This window comes from Gracilinanus agilis, chromosome 2 (genome assembly GCF_016433145.1).
Source record: "Gracilinanus agilis isolate LMUSP501 chromosome 2, AgileGrace, whole genome shotgun sequence".
Classification (NCBI taxonomy): domain Eukaryota; kingdom Metazoa; phylum Chordata; class Mammalia; order Didelphimorphia; family Didelphidae; genus Gracilinanus; species Gracilinanus agilis.
The window spans coordinates 605772632-605788695 of record NC_058131.1 but is presented as its reverse complement, the minus strand read 5'-3'; the positions used below and the strand labels follow the sequence as shown (position 1 = coordinate 605788695).

The 16064-nt window shown below is 37.2% G+C and overlaps 1 protein-coding gene across 1 annotated transcript in view; it reads left to right on the top strand.

The window, feature by feature from the left end:
* The window catches only part of TMC3 (transmembrane channel like 3), a 72316-nt gene that overhangs the window by 55134 nt on the left and 1118 nt on the right, over nucleotides 1-16064 (top strand). Inside the window, exons 18-21 of the mRNA XM_044662515.1 lie at nucleotides 2163-2288; nucleotides 5389-5467; nucleotides 7330-7372; nucleotides 13237-13471. Coding sequence (XP_044518450.1) covers nucleotides 2163-2288; nucleotides 5389-5467; nucleotides 7330-7372; nucleotides 13237-13471 — 483 coding nt within the window. The remainder of the gene's footprint in view (nucleotides 1-2162; nucleotides 2289-5388; nucleotides 5468-7329; nucleotides 7373-13236; nucleotides 13472-16064) is intronic.

Here is a 16064-nt window from a genome sequence, read left to right as displayed (position 1 = left end):
CTCCAGAGGCAGCTATTAAACTGTACTATACTAAATATAAAGAAGTATTATCTTCCTGTTGAGCCAAAATCTTCCTTTATAACTTTCACCTGTGGAAGATGCTAGATCTGCTCTTATGAACAGAGCAGAACATGTTCGATCCATTTTCGCATAATACCCCTTCAAATCTTGAAAAAGAAAATAAACAGCTTCAATTATGTGAAGTTCTAGAGTATCTGATTTCAATTCAATATAAGGAAGACCTTTTGAACAACTAGAGTTTTCTAGAAACTGAAGGAATGAGCTACCTAATTATGGCATCATCAGATCTCCAGAATATTCAAGCAGAGATAGGATGGTCATCTCTGTGGGATACTACAGAGGAAATTGGCATCATGTCAAAGGTTGAACTAGATTAGATTAGATGCTATAAGTTTGGTGAACAGAATAGAGTATGTCCTTGATTAGCCTATTAAACTTAGAAAAATTATTGAATTTAAAATATACAAAGCAATATATTGAGGATCTATGGCTTCAACAGTGTGGGCCCCTGTCCTTATGTAGTCCTAGGAATTTGTCAGGGGTTTTGGGCAATAAAGTGACTTATCTCATGGCCCCACCATGAATTTGGACTTAAATCCAGGTAATCCGTTTGTAGTTTACAAGAATATCTCCCCACACAAACAAAAGATTTATTTATATAAAGAATTTGTGTATGCTTATGAAAAATGTCCCCCCAAAGCCCTAGTCAATTATATTAGCTATTAACGTTTAAAATTGCACCAAGATTTTTTTGGGGGGAATAGTTTGCATATTATTTAAATACAGTTAGGGACACAGATAGAAATAGAAGAAACTAAATTTTTTTTCATAAATTAATCAATACAAAAGTAAAAGAACTAACAATTATAGGCAATAAAGCTAATAGGACCTGAAGTTCTAGCAATGATATATTGTAGTAAGGCAAGTAAGTATATCTTAGAGAGTTCTAATATCTTTATATAGGAAGAAATATTAGCAACATGTATTCAAGAACAAGTTAGAAGGAGAGTGAAGAGAATCTTCTTATCAACTTTAAGAGTAAAAGAAAAGATTCTTTCCTAATCTAATCAGCCTCTAGTTTCTCAAGAGGAAAAGAGAGAGACAGTCACAGAGACAGATACAGAAACAGAGACAAAGAGAGAATACTTAGAAACCAAATTTTAATTTTAATTTTCAAGTTCATTACTTTTTATAATGAATCAACCAATTTTGAAAACAAATTTGAAATAAGAATCTAAAGTTTGCTGCTTTGCATTCATTATCCTATTTGCATGCACACATAGGAGGAGGGGATTGAATAGTATGTATTGATTTGTTTTTCATTTCCAAATTTTATGTATGATTTTGTAATTCATAGCTCCAATAACAATTGGATAGTCACTAACTAAAAATCAAATATAACTGACAGATACTCAAATTACCAATATTTAGTGAATATAATTATGGAGTAGCAGGTTGGCATTACAAATAGGGAGCATTCTCAGTGAAAGGAAGACATGAGTTCAAGTTCCTTCTCTGGTATATTCTGGCTATGTGATTCTGCACAAGCTATCTAGGTAGTAACTGCCCCTAGATAATTCTACTCAGTTGATCAATATGCTAAATGACTCAATTATTTTTATTTAAAAGTACAGATTATATGGCTATCTTGTGATTTCCTCCCCCCCAGATGTATTCAAGCATCATAGGTAAGAAGAACCTAATAAAGGAATTGAAGGCTACAGGACAAATGACTTAGAAAAGACATGATATTCATCCTTAAATGTTTTGAGGGCCATGTAGAAAAAAAAGTGTAAATTTACTTTATGATTCCCTAGAAGGCGGAGTTCTATAAAGGAAGGTTTTGGTTTGGTTTTGGTTTTGGCCACAATTGTCTAACAGACTGACTTGTGCAGTAGTAATTTCCCTATCATCAGAGGTATTCAAGTAGAGGCTGGATTATCACTGTTTCAAAGATATTGTAAGAAGCATTCCTAGTTCAGGCTGAGAAGCTGAAATAGATTATCTATAAGGTGTCTTTCCATTCTGTGAGTTTGATTTTCTTGCTTCAGTTATAGCTTCAAGTATTAACATATTGATACTTGGGTCTAGGGCTTGTTCATTTAATCAATAGCAATGTAACTGATTTTTTTCTCTCTCAGTGGGCAAGAGAAAATCTATGATATTGTATCTGAAACTATTAAGAATGACTTTCCATTGTGGTTCAACTCAGTGATTGGCTATATTAGTAGCCCTGTTGTCATTCTTCCTGCTTTGCTTCTTCTCTTGTAAGTATGAAACTTGCAAATTTACCACAATGTTGTTTGGCAGTACTGATTTAATCTAGTATGTAAAATTAGCCAATGAACTTTAACTTTGAGTATAATTGGTTGATTCCTGTAACATTCCTTTCTTTATTTATTACATTGAACTAGAGAAGGCATCATATGACAAAAACAATTTATTTATTTGTTTATTTATATGTATAACTATGTCTTGCTTGTTTCTATCTCTTGAGGTGGGCATACACAAGTCACAAATTCTTCAAACAATATTCCTATTGCTATTTATAATATTCTCTTAGTTCTACTCATTTCACTCTTCATAATTTCATATAGGTCTTTCTACGTTTTTTAATTAATCTGCTCATCATTTCTTACAGCAGAATAGTATTCCATCACAGTCTTGTGTATAACTTATTTAGCCATTTCTCAATTGATGAGAATTCCTTCAATTTTCAGTTCTTTGCCACCACAAAGAGAGTCGCTATAAATATCTTAGAACATATAGGTTCTTTTCCTTTTTCTCTGATCTCCTTAGGAATTAGCACTGAACATATCCTTATGGCAAGAATTCTGAAACTTATCTCCCAAGTCACCAAATTAAGCAAAGTAGCCATAAGTAATTACTATGCAACTAGCACATGTCTCAGACAGAGTCTAAATACTTGTCCTCACTTTTCCTACATACAGAGCCATAAATTCAGCTGGGGTAGAGGAGGAGAAATGAGGTACAAAGAAGATGGTCAGATTTAGTAAATACAGTTGTTCTAAGAGCTGCACTCCATTATCCAGATATAGTGTCCTTGGCCCCAGCTCATATAGCTTGGCTGACAGCCACCAACCTCCCAATATCTGAGAGGTAGAAGAGGGGAGAAGCATTAAATGGAATGAAAGCAGTACATAAAAGTAGGTCTTTGAGGGGTAGAAGGCCTATGCAGGGTGACAGTCCTGTTGTAGGATTCTGAAAGGACATGAGATAAGAAGACATAGATCCTTAATAATATAGGGATTAAAAATGAATGGTTTGATTAAAATATATGAAAATTATAAATAATAATGGCGGCTGCCAATTCAAAGTATTATTGCTCAAAGTTGGAATGGCTTTAATAGCTTTTGTTTATAAAAGAGGTGGAAAGAGTGAAAGTAGAGAAATGCAAAAGGGTAGAGAAGACATTAGCCTATCTAACTAAATATTGCTCCAGTGCTCAATTCAGCCAGGACTTCTTGACCTTCAGCCAGAATGAAACTCTCTCCAGAAGACAGGAAGGGAAAGTCAGCTATCCACTCACCCAAGTTCCCTCCAAGAGGTAGGTCAAGATGACTGGAGCTGAAGGTGACTCCTGAAGCTGACTTTTGTTATATTGAAACAGTGGGAGCCAGGAGTCCACACTGGTGATTGACAGGTGGATCCTTTGGATGTCGGAATATTCCCAGAGGGGCGTGCGGACACAGGAGAGAGCAGTTGGCCCAAGGGGGTATAAAACCACCCTGGCAGGGGGTCCTTTTCTTTCCCTGAGACCTGAGATCAGTGGATCCTGGTCTTTGTGGGATTGAGACTTGCAGACTGAGCCTTGCAAGTTCCTCCTGTTTGTTCCTGTTAACATCATCAACCTGAACCCAGACCATCATCTCTGATTCTATTGCCCTAGATAGTAGGAAATCAATCATCTTAATTATCTAGGTTTCCCAGGGCCCAAGTGGGCAGGAGGAGAAGAAGAGGGTGGAAAGGGGTGGATATCTCAAAACTGGTTAGGCATATCATCTAGCAAGAAAGAAGCTGAAACATCTAACAACAGTTTGCCTACTCTGGTATGGCTGTGGCCAGGCTGGACCAGAGAAGAGCTAAATATCCTGATTCATTACTTGCCTACAGTTTAGGGATTCATCATTACCAAATTAATTAGGGTTTCCCAATACCTCTATCTAATCCCATTATCCCTCTTTGTTTAAATATAGTCAAAGCTTTTAAAAGTACCTTCCTGAAATGGTTATTCATAGCTTCTTTGGGAAGGGTGACAGCAGTCAGATACCAAATGTTACCAAGCTAAAGAGTCCATTATAATATCAATCAACCTCAGGTGGGACCTGAAGGGATATCATCTTTTGACCCAAAGGATCCTGCCTGGGCACTGTTATAAAAGAGGGAGGTTTCATCTCATCCTCTCCCTCTCTCTATTCAACATCTACATACATCTAGTAGTATTATTATAACCCTTTCTTTCTCAAGCCAACCTTCTTCTTGAAGCTGATTTTCTTCTTGAAGTCAAACTCCCAGCCTCAGAATTTCAAGGCTTTTTATAGTAGCTTCTTATCCCTTCCCCTCTTCACAAGGGCCAATCACAGCTTCCAAATTGCCCGGCACTGCCTGGGGAGTGGGAGTTGGGGGGTGAGTGTCTATGGGACCCATTTCTCACCTTCTTAAGGTGTGAATTCTCATCAAAAGGGTACACAGTTTCCTGGCTGATTGAGTTTCTGAAGGTGTGAATTCACTAAGTCAGTGATGGGCAAACTTTTTAGAGGGGGCCAAAGGAAAGGAAATCCTTATCTGCCAGTCTATTTCTAAGACAACTCTTTTGAAGTTCCATTGTATTGCATCCTACTCATTGTATTTGCCAGGAATAATGCCACGCTACCCAATAGAACATTTCAGGGGATTTCATCTGGTCCTCGGGCCATAGTTTGCCCATCACTGCACTAAGTGGTTTGTGAGCTCCTCCACCTAGTTCAAGCTTGTATTGATTCAATCAAAAGGTAGACAAAGGAGAGTTAATACTGTCTTCACAATCTAGTGAGGTACTAAGTAGGGGTACTTAAGTTATTGTTAACCAAAGTAGTTAACTCCAACTATGAAAAGAGGATAAAGGATTCCCTTTAAGTGTAAACTCAAAATAGACAAAAGAACCAAGAATTTCCTTTCACAATAGCAAGAGGGGACCTTATTAGCAACCTTATTATATTAGCAACCTTAAAAAACTGCTTGACCAGTTAGCCATAGTGATTTTTCCTTTCTGACTCCACTTGAGATTTTCCAGAAACTTTGCTGATCTCTTAAAAGTAGTGCATGTTTCCCCGACCAATTGTATGCTTACATGCTCTTCTCTTCTAGCATGCTGATCTATTACCTTCAGAGTATTGCAAGATCATTGAAGTTCACCAATAGTCAACTGAGAATGCAGATTCAAAGTGCAAGTATTACTTGAAATTAATTATTCTGTGATTGACTTTTTTCTATATATCTTAGATCCCCTCCAAAAAATCTGTCATATTATTTTAGAAGTTTAAAACTATATAAAAGTTCTTATTGAAATTTATTATTTATTTTTATTTCACTAAAGAATTCATCATCTGGCTACCTTAACTTAGTTACCTATATTTAACTATGCTGGTGATTAGAAAGTATTCTTCTGGTATGACTATATCTGAATGCTTATCTATCTGCTCTATAGAACCTGCTAGGCCTGGGACTATTTTAAAAGACTTCAGTCATCTCCATGCTCTTATGATGCACTGGAGAGGTACAGGGCACTCTATTGGCAGACAAAATGCCTGTGCTATTATCCTGGCTCTGATATTTATTGCTTTCTTGACTTTGGATGTCAGTTCATGTCTTATGGTTCTATTTTCTCACCAATAAAATAAGAGAATTAGGCAAGATGGCATCCAAGGTTCTTTCTAACATTAAACCCATGATCCCAGAGGTCAGATTTATCTGACATAACATATGATTATCTCCAAACATGAGTAATCAAATAACATCTTGTTATGATGATGTATTTATATATTTGTGTGTATAAATAAATTAATGATAGTCAATCATGGATTCATAAAACATTTTTTCTCTTAAGGAGGATATAATATTGTCATTGTCATTTTTTAAATGGTTGGATAAATTCAGAGAGAGAGAGAGAGAGAGAAAGTTTCTTAGGCATCTAAAGTGCAATTTGAATAAGCCACCATGAGGTGGTAGTGTCACTTTGGTCTTGGTCTACAAATTGATCAAGGTTACAAGCAGACATTTTTGTATTCATAGGGCTTCAAAAAACAGTTCTGAGGCAAATAAAAGGCAAAGAGAAGAAAATCTTCCCTTTCAATCTTTCCAACAATGTTCCTGACTTGCCAATTCTGAATTAAGATCAGAATAGACACATATTTTTAATTGGTTGTCAGACTATCAATGGCTGGTCTAATACTGATTGATAACTTAGCCAAGCAGTGAAAAGAAAAAATGAAGTTCTGAAGTAGGGTAGATAGCCCTTCTTTTTCTTTGTTCCAGTAACTCAACAAAAGAAAATTCCAGGCAGCATACCGAGTCAATGTATCTACTGCTGATTTGGATACAAATACAACAGGAAATCCAAATGAATCCTTATACTACTACTGAGTATCTTACTTGCCAGAGCCTAATTAGGAAAATATTTTAACCAAATGTAAAAATAGTTGGTGGGGACACAATGTAAGACAAATGTGAGGTAAGGGAAGGAGATTGTCTGTACCTGGTAGGAGAAAAGGAGTGTGGAGACATTTGGGGGAAAGACAGACTTTAGAGAAAGGTCAAGAAGACTATGGTAAAGGGATCCACAATGGTGGTAGTAGTAGTAGTAGTAGTAGTAGTAGTAGTAGTAGTAGTAGTAGTAGTAGTAGTAGTAGTAGTAGTGGTGGTGGTGGTGGTGGTGGTGGTGGTGGTGGTGGTGGTGGTGGTGGTCTAGGGTCTAGGGACAGTTGTTGCTTTTGGGATGGGATGGTTGCTACTAGGCTTCCTTTTGGGAAAGAATTAGAGTGGAGAGTTTGGACTTTTGGGGGCAAAGCTCTGCTCCAACCCCTTCTAGCAAACTCTTTGTTCTTTAACATTGCCTAAATAACTGGTATGAGGGATATAATCAAGTGGTTGGGGCCCAAGATATTCCCACTCAGCCAATTTCTACTATGTTTCCTGATATGATTACATATTTAAATGGGTACATAAGTCTGATCTCTAACAATTATACCATTTTATTGTTTAAAACTTAATCCATATCAAAACTGCAAATAACTATCATGTATGTTTTAGGACAGATCTGAAGATAAGAAAAAGGTCGCCCAAATGATAGTAGGTAAGTGGAAAACATGAAATAAACACAGAAAGAGTGATATCTCATTTAGTATACCAATATTTTTTAAAAAGACAAGATAGGAACATTGGAGGCAATATGGGAAAAGTGTTCTCATCTATATTTACCTCCTTACCAATTGTTCTCAGCTATGTTTTTTGTTGAAAATGGAAAAAAAAAAAGCAAAAAGTGAGAATCAAAAAATACCAGATTAATAGCTTTAAAATATTATGTGTCAGAATTACCAATCCTGTTTCTTTGTATTGGCACTATAAATCTTCAATTCAAGCCCTCTGCTGTTTTCCCAAAATGTACATTCTTATGCTTCTCCAGCACTTAATAAGATTTAAAACCAATTCTGATGACCATCTGAACAGATTTAATCATGGAACCTGAGTGTTGAAATTATAATTGAGAAACAAACTATACCTTTCCCCTCACATTCTATATAACCACATTCTGTGTCTAATAATAACAGAACCATTTATCTATATAAAGAGCCATTTCAAAGTTGTCAAAGCACTTTCTTTCTCAACAATGCTGAAAGGCAGCCAATGAAAATATTGCCAAATTTCTAATTTGGTAATTAGAGGCAGGTAGGTAATACAGTGGATAGAGCCCTGGGCCTGGAATATGGACACACCAGACTTCAAATCTGGTCTCAGACACTTACTAATTGTTTGACCCTGGACAAGTCACAACCTCATTCTGTCTCAGTTTTCTCTCCTATAAAATGGGGACAATAATAGTACCAATGTCCTAACATTGCTGTGAGAATCAAATGAGATAAAATCTATAAAGCACTTATTCACAGTGTCTAATACATATTAGACATAATAAATACGTATTCCCTTCCCTTTTGCAGAGGAGGACATTAAGAGATTGTGCTATAGTCACACAGTAATTCTGAAATTTAGGATTTGAATCTACATCTCCTGATATTAAATCTAAAGCTACTACTCCTTCACCACACTGTTTCTCTAGCTATGACTAAACCAACCTTTCACTATAAATTCTTACCTTGGGAGAAATAAGTACTCTGCCTCCAAAGGAGTGAAAAAGTAAATAGTTTAAAAAGAATAGAGGGCTGGAGAAGGTGGGGAAGAAGTTATTAGCTTCATTGTGAAAACAGTGGCACCTGATATAATATGAGACCTAAGATACCTAGGAGTTAATAGAATTATTGGAAATGGTTAGAAATTAATGGAATCGGGGGCAGCTGGGTAGCTCAGTGGAGTGAGAGCCAGGCCTAGAGACAGGAGGTCCTAGGTTCAAACCCGGCCTCAGCCACTTCCCAGCTGTGTGACCCTGGGCAAGTCACTTGACCCCCGTTGTCCACCCTTACCAATCTTCCACCTATGAGACAATACACCGAAGTACAAGGGTTTAAAAAAAAAAAAAAAACTAAAAAAAAAAAAGAAATTAATGGAATCAGGGCATCTGGGTGGCTCAGGGTGTTGAGAGCCAGGTCTAGAGACAGGAGGTCCTCAGTTCAAATCTGACCTCAAACATTACCTAGCTGTGTGACCCTGGGCAAGTCCCTTAACCTCCACTGCCTAGCCATTATTGTTCTTCTGCCTTGGAACCTATATACAGTATTGATTCTAGGATAAAAGGCAAAAGGCTTTAAAAAATAGAAAGAAAAAAAAGAAATGGATGGAATTTTACTAGAGTAAGGTGAGAACTACCCAAGATAGGGTAGCTAGTCAGTAAAATCTATCTGTGGGGTACTACACACTACAGGGAGGAAAATATGGAGAAATGCTAGAGCTATGCTGAGACATAATATCCCAAAACTGGGACATCAACAGTTCTGAAAATCATAAGATCTCAGAGAGAAGGAAAAGAGAGCTCTGAACTATCAAAGTCAAAGTGAAGGGAGATACAGATCCAAAGAGAGAAATCAGTTACAGATCAGGTCACAATATAAAGGGGTGGTAGGGGTGGGGTAGGTAAAGGCACCTTAAATTTGGTCATACCATCTGGGTTTGAATCTCTGCTCTGCCAATTGCTGACTATGAATTTAGGCAAGTCATTAACCTCCTTGGACTTCAGTTTTCTCACATGTAAAATGATGGAGTTGGACTAGATGGCCTTCTAGTTCTAGAGCTGTGATCTAGATTTGGGCTAGTTCATCTCTAAAGCTCCTATGACTCTAATTCCCTGATTGCAGCAGTCTATGATGTTCGGGTTATGGTTCAGCCAAAGGCAATTGTTATTAATGAGGTATCTGCAGATGTGGGCGTCTTTTGATAACTATCTCTGTACTACTTCCTCTGATTCTTAAAGGGATCCTCCCAACTGGGATCTGAAAACTGAGACAATGATGGTTTTATCTAGTCAGCATCAATTCTTTAGGCTGGCATCTTTGTAGTAAGACCACTGACAAGAGTTTTACTAAGCTGGAAGCTTACCATCAACATCCAAGGAAATATGTGGCCCACACCCAGTCTCAAGCAGTTAATGAAATGTTATACTTTGAAAACTAGACAAAAGGGCAAGATAGGCACATTCTTCTGGCTATTTGAATATATTAACCTATTTTGTAGGGACTAATAAACATAAAGGCAATAGGGTCATATTGACTTCAAGGTTTGAGTAGCTATATGAATACTTACATTGATGTTGATTATTTATTTTCCCTGTGTGGATAGAATTTGCTCCCCAGGACCCTCTTACCTAGCATCCCATTTGTGTACTTATGCTGTGTGCGAAGGTAGGGAGGATAAAGTTTTGGTGTGACCCTGCCCCTCTCTCTCTCCTTCCCAGAAAGTGACTGCTGAAGGCTGAGAACCAGCAAGAGAATTTACACACATGTTCTTACTTTAGTTAGTATATTAGTTTTGAACTTCTATTTTTTTACTTCTTCTACTTCAAGTGATTATTAATAAACTTTATAAAGAAATACTTAGAGTTATTGATATTAATTTAAATCTTACATCCCTGAATATATTATATTTGTCCTAGTGATTCATTGTGAATCATGGATTACATTACTACCAGAGAAAATGACCATAATTTTATGTCACAATCACTGCCAAATAATATTTGCCTATTGGTCATAGTCCAGGGTAGATCAGGTCATTTTCTAAAGACAGAAGTTACTAAGAATTCCTCAGGATAATAATAGCATTAGTTTTATAAGCACAAAATGTCCTAATGTTTCATAAACTTTTATCATTTCTTGTATCATTTCTGTTAGATTGATGTTGTTATATCCATTGCCTGAGAAAAGTTTTTAAAAATCTTTCTCACTCCTCTCATCCTCAGTTTCCTCACTTGTAAAATTAGTATAATAGACTAAATGATCTCTAGGGACTAACATTCTATGGAACAATTCTACCACCTACCTCTCTACCATGTTGCATGTTGCATGTTGCATAGATTGTGCCTGGAAAAGTTAAGAGTGAATTCGCTACTTCTGATATACTTAGTTCATGGGTCACTTGTTTAGAAGAAAAAACACTTTTTAAAAAAATATAGGGGCAGCTGGGTAGCTCAGTGGAGTGAGAGTTAGGCCTAGAGACAGGAGGTCCTAGGTTCAAACCCGGCCTCAGCCACTTCCCAGCTGTGTGACCCTGGGCAAGTCACTTGACCCCCATTGCCCACCCTTACCACTCTTCCACCTATGAGACAATACACCGAAGTACAAGGGTTAAAATATATATATATATATCTCCACCTTTTAAAAGAAGAATTGAAAAAAAAAAAAACATGACAGGTTCCAAAGGCCAATAATAGTAAAAAGAAGGGGAAAACACCTCCAGTTTAAAACATCATCCCAGAATGTGGTCATTTTAATTCATGAGATATTTATGAAGTAGTGACTATATTCCAAGAACTGTGTTGTGTCCAGAGTAAAATACAAAGATTAAATCTTGCTCTGTCCTCATGGAGTTTACTACAGTCTGGAAGCATAAGTTCATTAGAGAGACACAAAAAAAGGTGGAGGGCATATTAGGAAGGAATGGTGACTAAGTTCTGGGAGAATCAAGTAAAACTTCATGAAGGAAGAGTCTTGAATGGGGTTTCAAAAGATTAATAAGTGGAGGAGCTAGGTGGCTCAGTGAATTGAGAGCCAGATCTAAAGATAGGAGGTTCTGGTTTCAAATCTAACCTCAGACAGGTTCTAGTTGTGTGACCCTAGGCAAGACACTTAATGCCAATTGTCTAACCCTTGGAACTAATACTTAGCATAGATTCTAAGACAGAAGATAAGGTTTTTTTAAAAAAAATAAATTAATTAAAAGATAAATAAGAAATTTATCATAAAAACTCACATTTACAAAATAATTTCATATTCACGAAACTTTTCCCCACAAATACCCAGGAAGGTAGGCAGTATAAATGTGACTGAGTCCATTTTGTTGCTGAGGAAACAGGAGTTTTGGAAAAACAAAAGTCTTGCCCAAAGGTCACAAAGCTAATAGATGATGGAACTAGGATTCCAACTAGATTTCTCTGACTCTACCATCAGTCCCTTCTGCATAAACAGCATCCTGTAAAGACGAAGGGAAATAGAAGTAGTGAGAAAGGGGTCATTCTAAACAAAGAAAACAGTGAGAAAATGTATAGAGATTGGAAAACAAAGAGTTATCAAGTAGGACCCTTTGAAGTATAGAGCTCTGTGTAGAATTGTAGTGTAGAGTTACACTCTATATATGCCAAACAGAAAAAAACAGGGGACAACAGATTATGAAGGACCTTGAATTCCAAGATTTTGGCTTTAACTTGGTAAACATCAGATGCATTTATTAAGCACCTACTATGTACCAAACACTGTGATAACTTCTAGGGATGTAAAGACAAAAGGTAGTCCTGCATTTTAAGAAATTCACAGTCAAAAGAGGAAAAACACACACACAAATAAGATAAACAGGACAGACTGGAGATGATCAACAGAGAGAGGGTACTATTATTAAGTGGAGTCTAGAAAGGTTTTTTGTATAAGGTATTTTAACTGAGTCTCAAATGAAGGCAGCGAAACCAGAAAGCACAGATGAGGAGGAAAAGAATTCTATGCCTAGTGGACAGCCAGTGAAAATATGTATAGTTGGGAGATAGAGCGTTTTGTTTGAGGAAGAGAAAGAAAGCCAGTATCAATGGATCCTAGACTATATGGAGAGGGGTCAGATACCACAAAGGTTAAAAAAAAATGGCAGGACCTAGCAACAGGTTAAATATGAGAGGAAAAAAATGAAAAGTTGAGATTTACACTTAGGTTATTAACCTGGGTAACTGAGAAGATGGCAGTGCCCTCTAGACTGTGAGCTCCTTAAGGGAAGAGACTCATTTTGTTTCTCCAATGCTTAGAACAATGCCTGGGATATAATAAACATTTAATAAATATTTATTGCCCTAAGTGACTCAATAGTAATAAAATCTGGAAGGACATGAAGGCTTGTGAGTAAAGATAGTAAGTTAGGTTTTGGACATCTTTGAGTTTAAGTGGTCTTCAAGACAACCAGTTTTGAAAACCCTAAAGGCAATTGAATATGCAAATTTAGAGATTGAGAGAATTAAGGCTAGATAAGCAGATCTGAGAATTATCCGCATACAGTTGAGAACAGAATCCAAGGGAGCTGATAAGATCTCTAGAGGAAATAGTTTAGAAGAAAAAGGAGCCTAGGACCCAGCCCTAGAGTATTGCCTACCATACATTAGGGAGTATCACCTGAAAGAAGATCTAGTAAAGAAGATTGAGGAGGAATCTAACAGCTACCAGGAAGAGAACCCCAAAAGAGAAGTTTCATGGGAAACTAGAGAGAAGAAAGTATCAAGAAGAGTAGGCTGTTTGTTTTAGAAAGATTTTGGTCAGAGGACTGATAGGAACAGATCTATTCATTAGTCTTTTCTTCCATTTCCAGCCAGGACCCAGACCCAGGAGGGAAGCAAGAAGTCTCAGGAAAATGATTTCATCAGTCAGCAGACCTCAGTTCACTCAATGACTCCCAGGAAAAATGGTCATGTGGTCAACTTTGACTCTCCAGGGAGCAGAGTTCCAACTATCTCACAAGCCATTCCCCAAGCCAAGATCCTTAGGCCAGTGGAGATCACTTCTCCAGTTACTAGTATCCCCAAAGCACGATCTGAGCACCACAGGTAAGGATCCATCTTACCTGGACTAGAAGAAACCCTGAGTTTTAGCCACAATGAGAATGATAGCATACATTGAGTAGTATTTCAGACAACTTTGTGCTAAAGGAACCTTAGTTACTAAGGGATCTAGAAAGTTTATGGAAAGATCTAGTTATACACGAAGACTTTAACTTAGAAGACTAACTAAGCCAAGGTGCTAAGGAAAGCAAGGAAGTTATATAAAGTGGTATCTGATATAAAGGCAAATGGCCCCTGCTTTGCAATTTATAATCTTAGAGGAGACGTTCTTAACCCTTCTTAGAATCCTGCTTTTAAATGCATAAAATAAAATGCATAGGATTGCAGAGAGAAGCCAAAAGTTAGTGAAAATCGAGATGTAATTTATTTTCTAATCCAAGTTAATGGACCCTTTGAAGTCTATCTGCAGAGTTCTGTGGTTTTAACTTTAAGGGGTCTTAATAGAATTGCCAGGGAGCCCTGAAAGGTTAAAATGTATGCTCAGGTTAACACAGTCAAAATGTGTCAGAGGTGGAATTTGAAATCATGCCGTCTTTACTCTCAGGCCAGCTGGAAGAAATTAAGAGCAAAGAAGAAGAGTATTAAAATGGATATATTTTTTACTCTCAAGATTTCTTCCACCCAGCTTCCAGCAAACTTTTATCACACTCCAACAAAAGAGAGTCCATAATGGGACTCCAATGTATTTATATTATTGACATGATCTCCCTATCAATATTTCCTCTCTAAAGTCACCTAATGCCTCATTGTAACATAGAGATGACATAGAATTTATCTCTGTATCAACAGAGAGCAGGTCTCACTAAGATGAAAAAGCTTCAAGCATTAATCCAGCAAGGTACCACCTAACTAAAGAAATGTTTGTTACCAGCAAGTTATCCACCAGAAGAAGTAATGTGGGATGAGGAGGAGTTAAAGAGAAAGGAAGGGTTGTACTAATCAGGGGAAAACCGCCTATATAAATATAATTATGGACCTTTAAAGTATTAAAGGAAGCATACTTGTGAAACAGGTAGAGAACAAGCACCTTTCTTTCCATTTTATAGAGAAGTGTTATCATTACAATTAATCTTGGAGATGCATGTTTAAGTATAATCATTTATTAGTAAAAGAGAGAGAAAGAGAAAAAGAAAAAGATGACTAAGTCTTCCTTTAACTACCATAGTCTCCTGGCCACCCAGCTTCTTCAGTTCTGGATTCTGCCCATTTTATAAGCAGAAGTGTGGGAAAGATAAGATCAGAGTCTGCTGGACCATGAGGAGAGTTCCCACTCTTCTGTTCATCTCTTATCTGGCCAATGATGTCATTCTACTTGGCTTTCTGATTGGGCAATCTGGGCCATGAGTCCTGACCTCCAGGCACATAACCATGCCAATCAGGGGCTTCTACCAGCTCAGTGAAGCAGTCAGGGCTTCAGGTGGCCATGAGGTCTTCCCCTCACATGACTTGGCATATGCTGGGTAAAAGTTTATATGTTTAAGTTAATTTCACACAGAAAGAGAATACATAGATAAGTAACTTGTGGGGGCAGCTAAATGGTTCAATGGAAAGAGGGCAGGCCTAGAGATAGGAGGTTCTGAATTTAAATCTGGCCTTAGACACTTCCTGGCTGTGTGATCCTTGGCAAGTCACTCAATCCCAGTTGTCTAGCCCTTACCTCTCTTGTGCCTTAGGAGCAATACTCTGTATCAATTCTAAGGCAGAAAACTACCTCAAACTCAAGCTATTCAATACTTAGTTTTTTCTGCTCATGTACAAACATTGGCCAAAGAGATTCTCCAAAAAAGGAAAAAATAGTTTGTTTTTATTAGGTCACCACTAATTTTAGACTTAATATTCTTAGTGTCAAAAATATGACACTAAATACCTTTCCCTAGGCATATCCTAACCTATAAAAGAAAGATGGGGCTAGAAAGTCCCTAAGACTTCTTCCAGCTCTACCTCCTTGTGATTCTATTATCATTCTCCCCAAGATATCACCAGATGCTGACTAGGCCACAGGGGAACAATACTCAGTTCCAATTAAGCAAACTTTGATTCAAAGGAGTATTGGATTGTGTTCACCAGGAATGAAGCTCAACTTATGGTGGGGTAGGGTAAACAGAGAGAGAGAGAGAGAGAGAGAGAGAGAGAGAGAGAGAGAGAGAGAGCTGTTGGAAGTTTGGAAGGTCTCTAAGTAGACTGAGCAGTCTCCAAAAGGCAATTTTGAGTCCTCCATCTCTGAGATCTTTTAGAAGGACAAATAAGTGTTTCCATGAGTAATGTGTCAATAGAATACTAATTTTAAGAACTTAGCAGATGAGACAAAGGGCTCTATTTTCAAATATTGCTTATTGTGTTTTGAAATATGCACCAGAGCCATGCACTCTTCTATGAGCTAAAGCACTCTCCATAAAACTATGGCACTTACAGCTCATTAAGAAATTAAGCTCCAGAGAGAAGAGATCAAAGTTTGTTTTCTTTCTTTTTCTTTCCTTCCTTCCTTCTTTTCTTCCTTCTTTTCTTTCTTTCTTTCTTTCTTTCTTTCTTTCTTTCTTTCTTTCTTTCTTTCTTTCTTTCTTTCTTTCTTTCTTTCTTT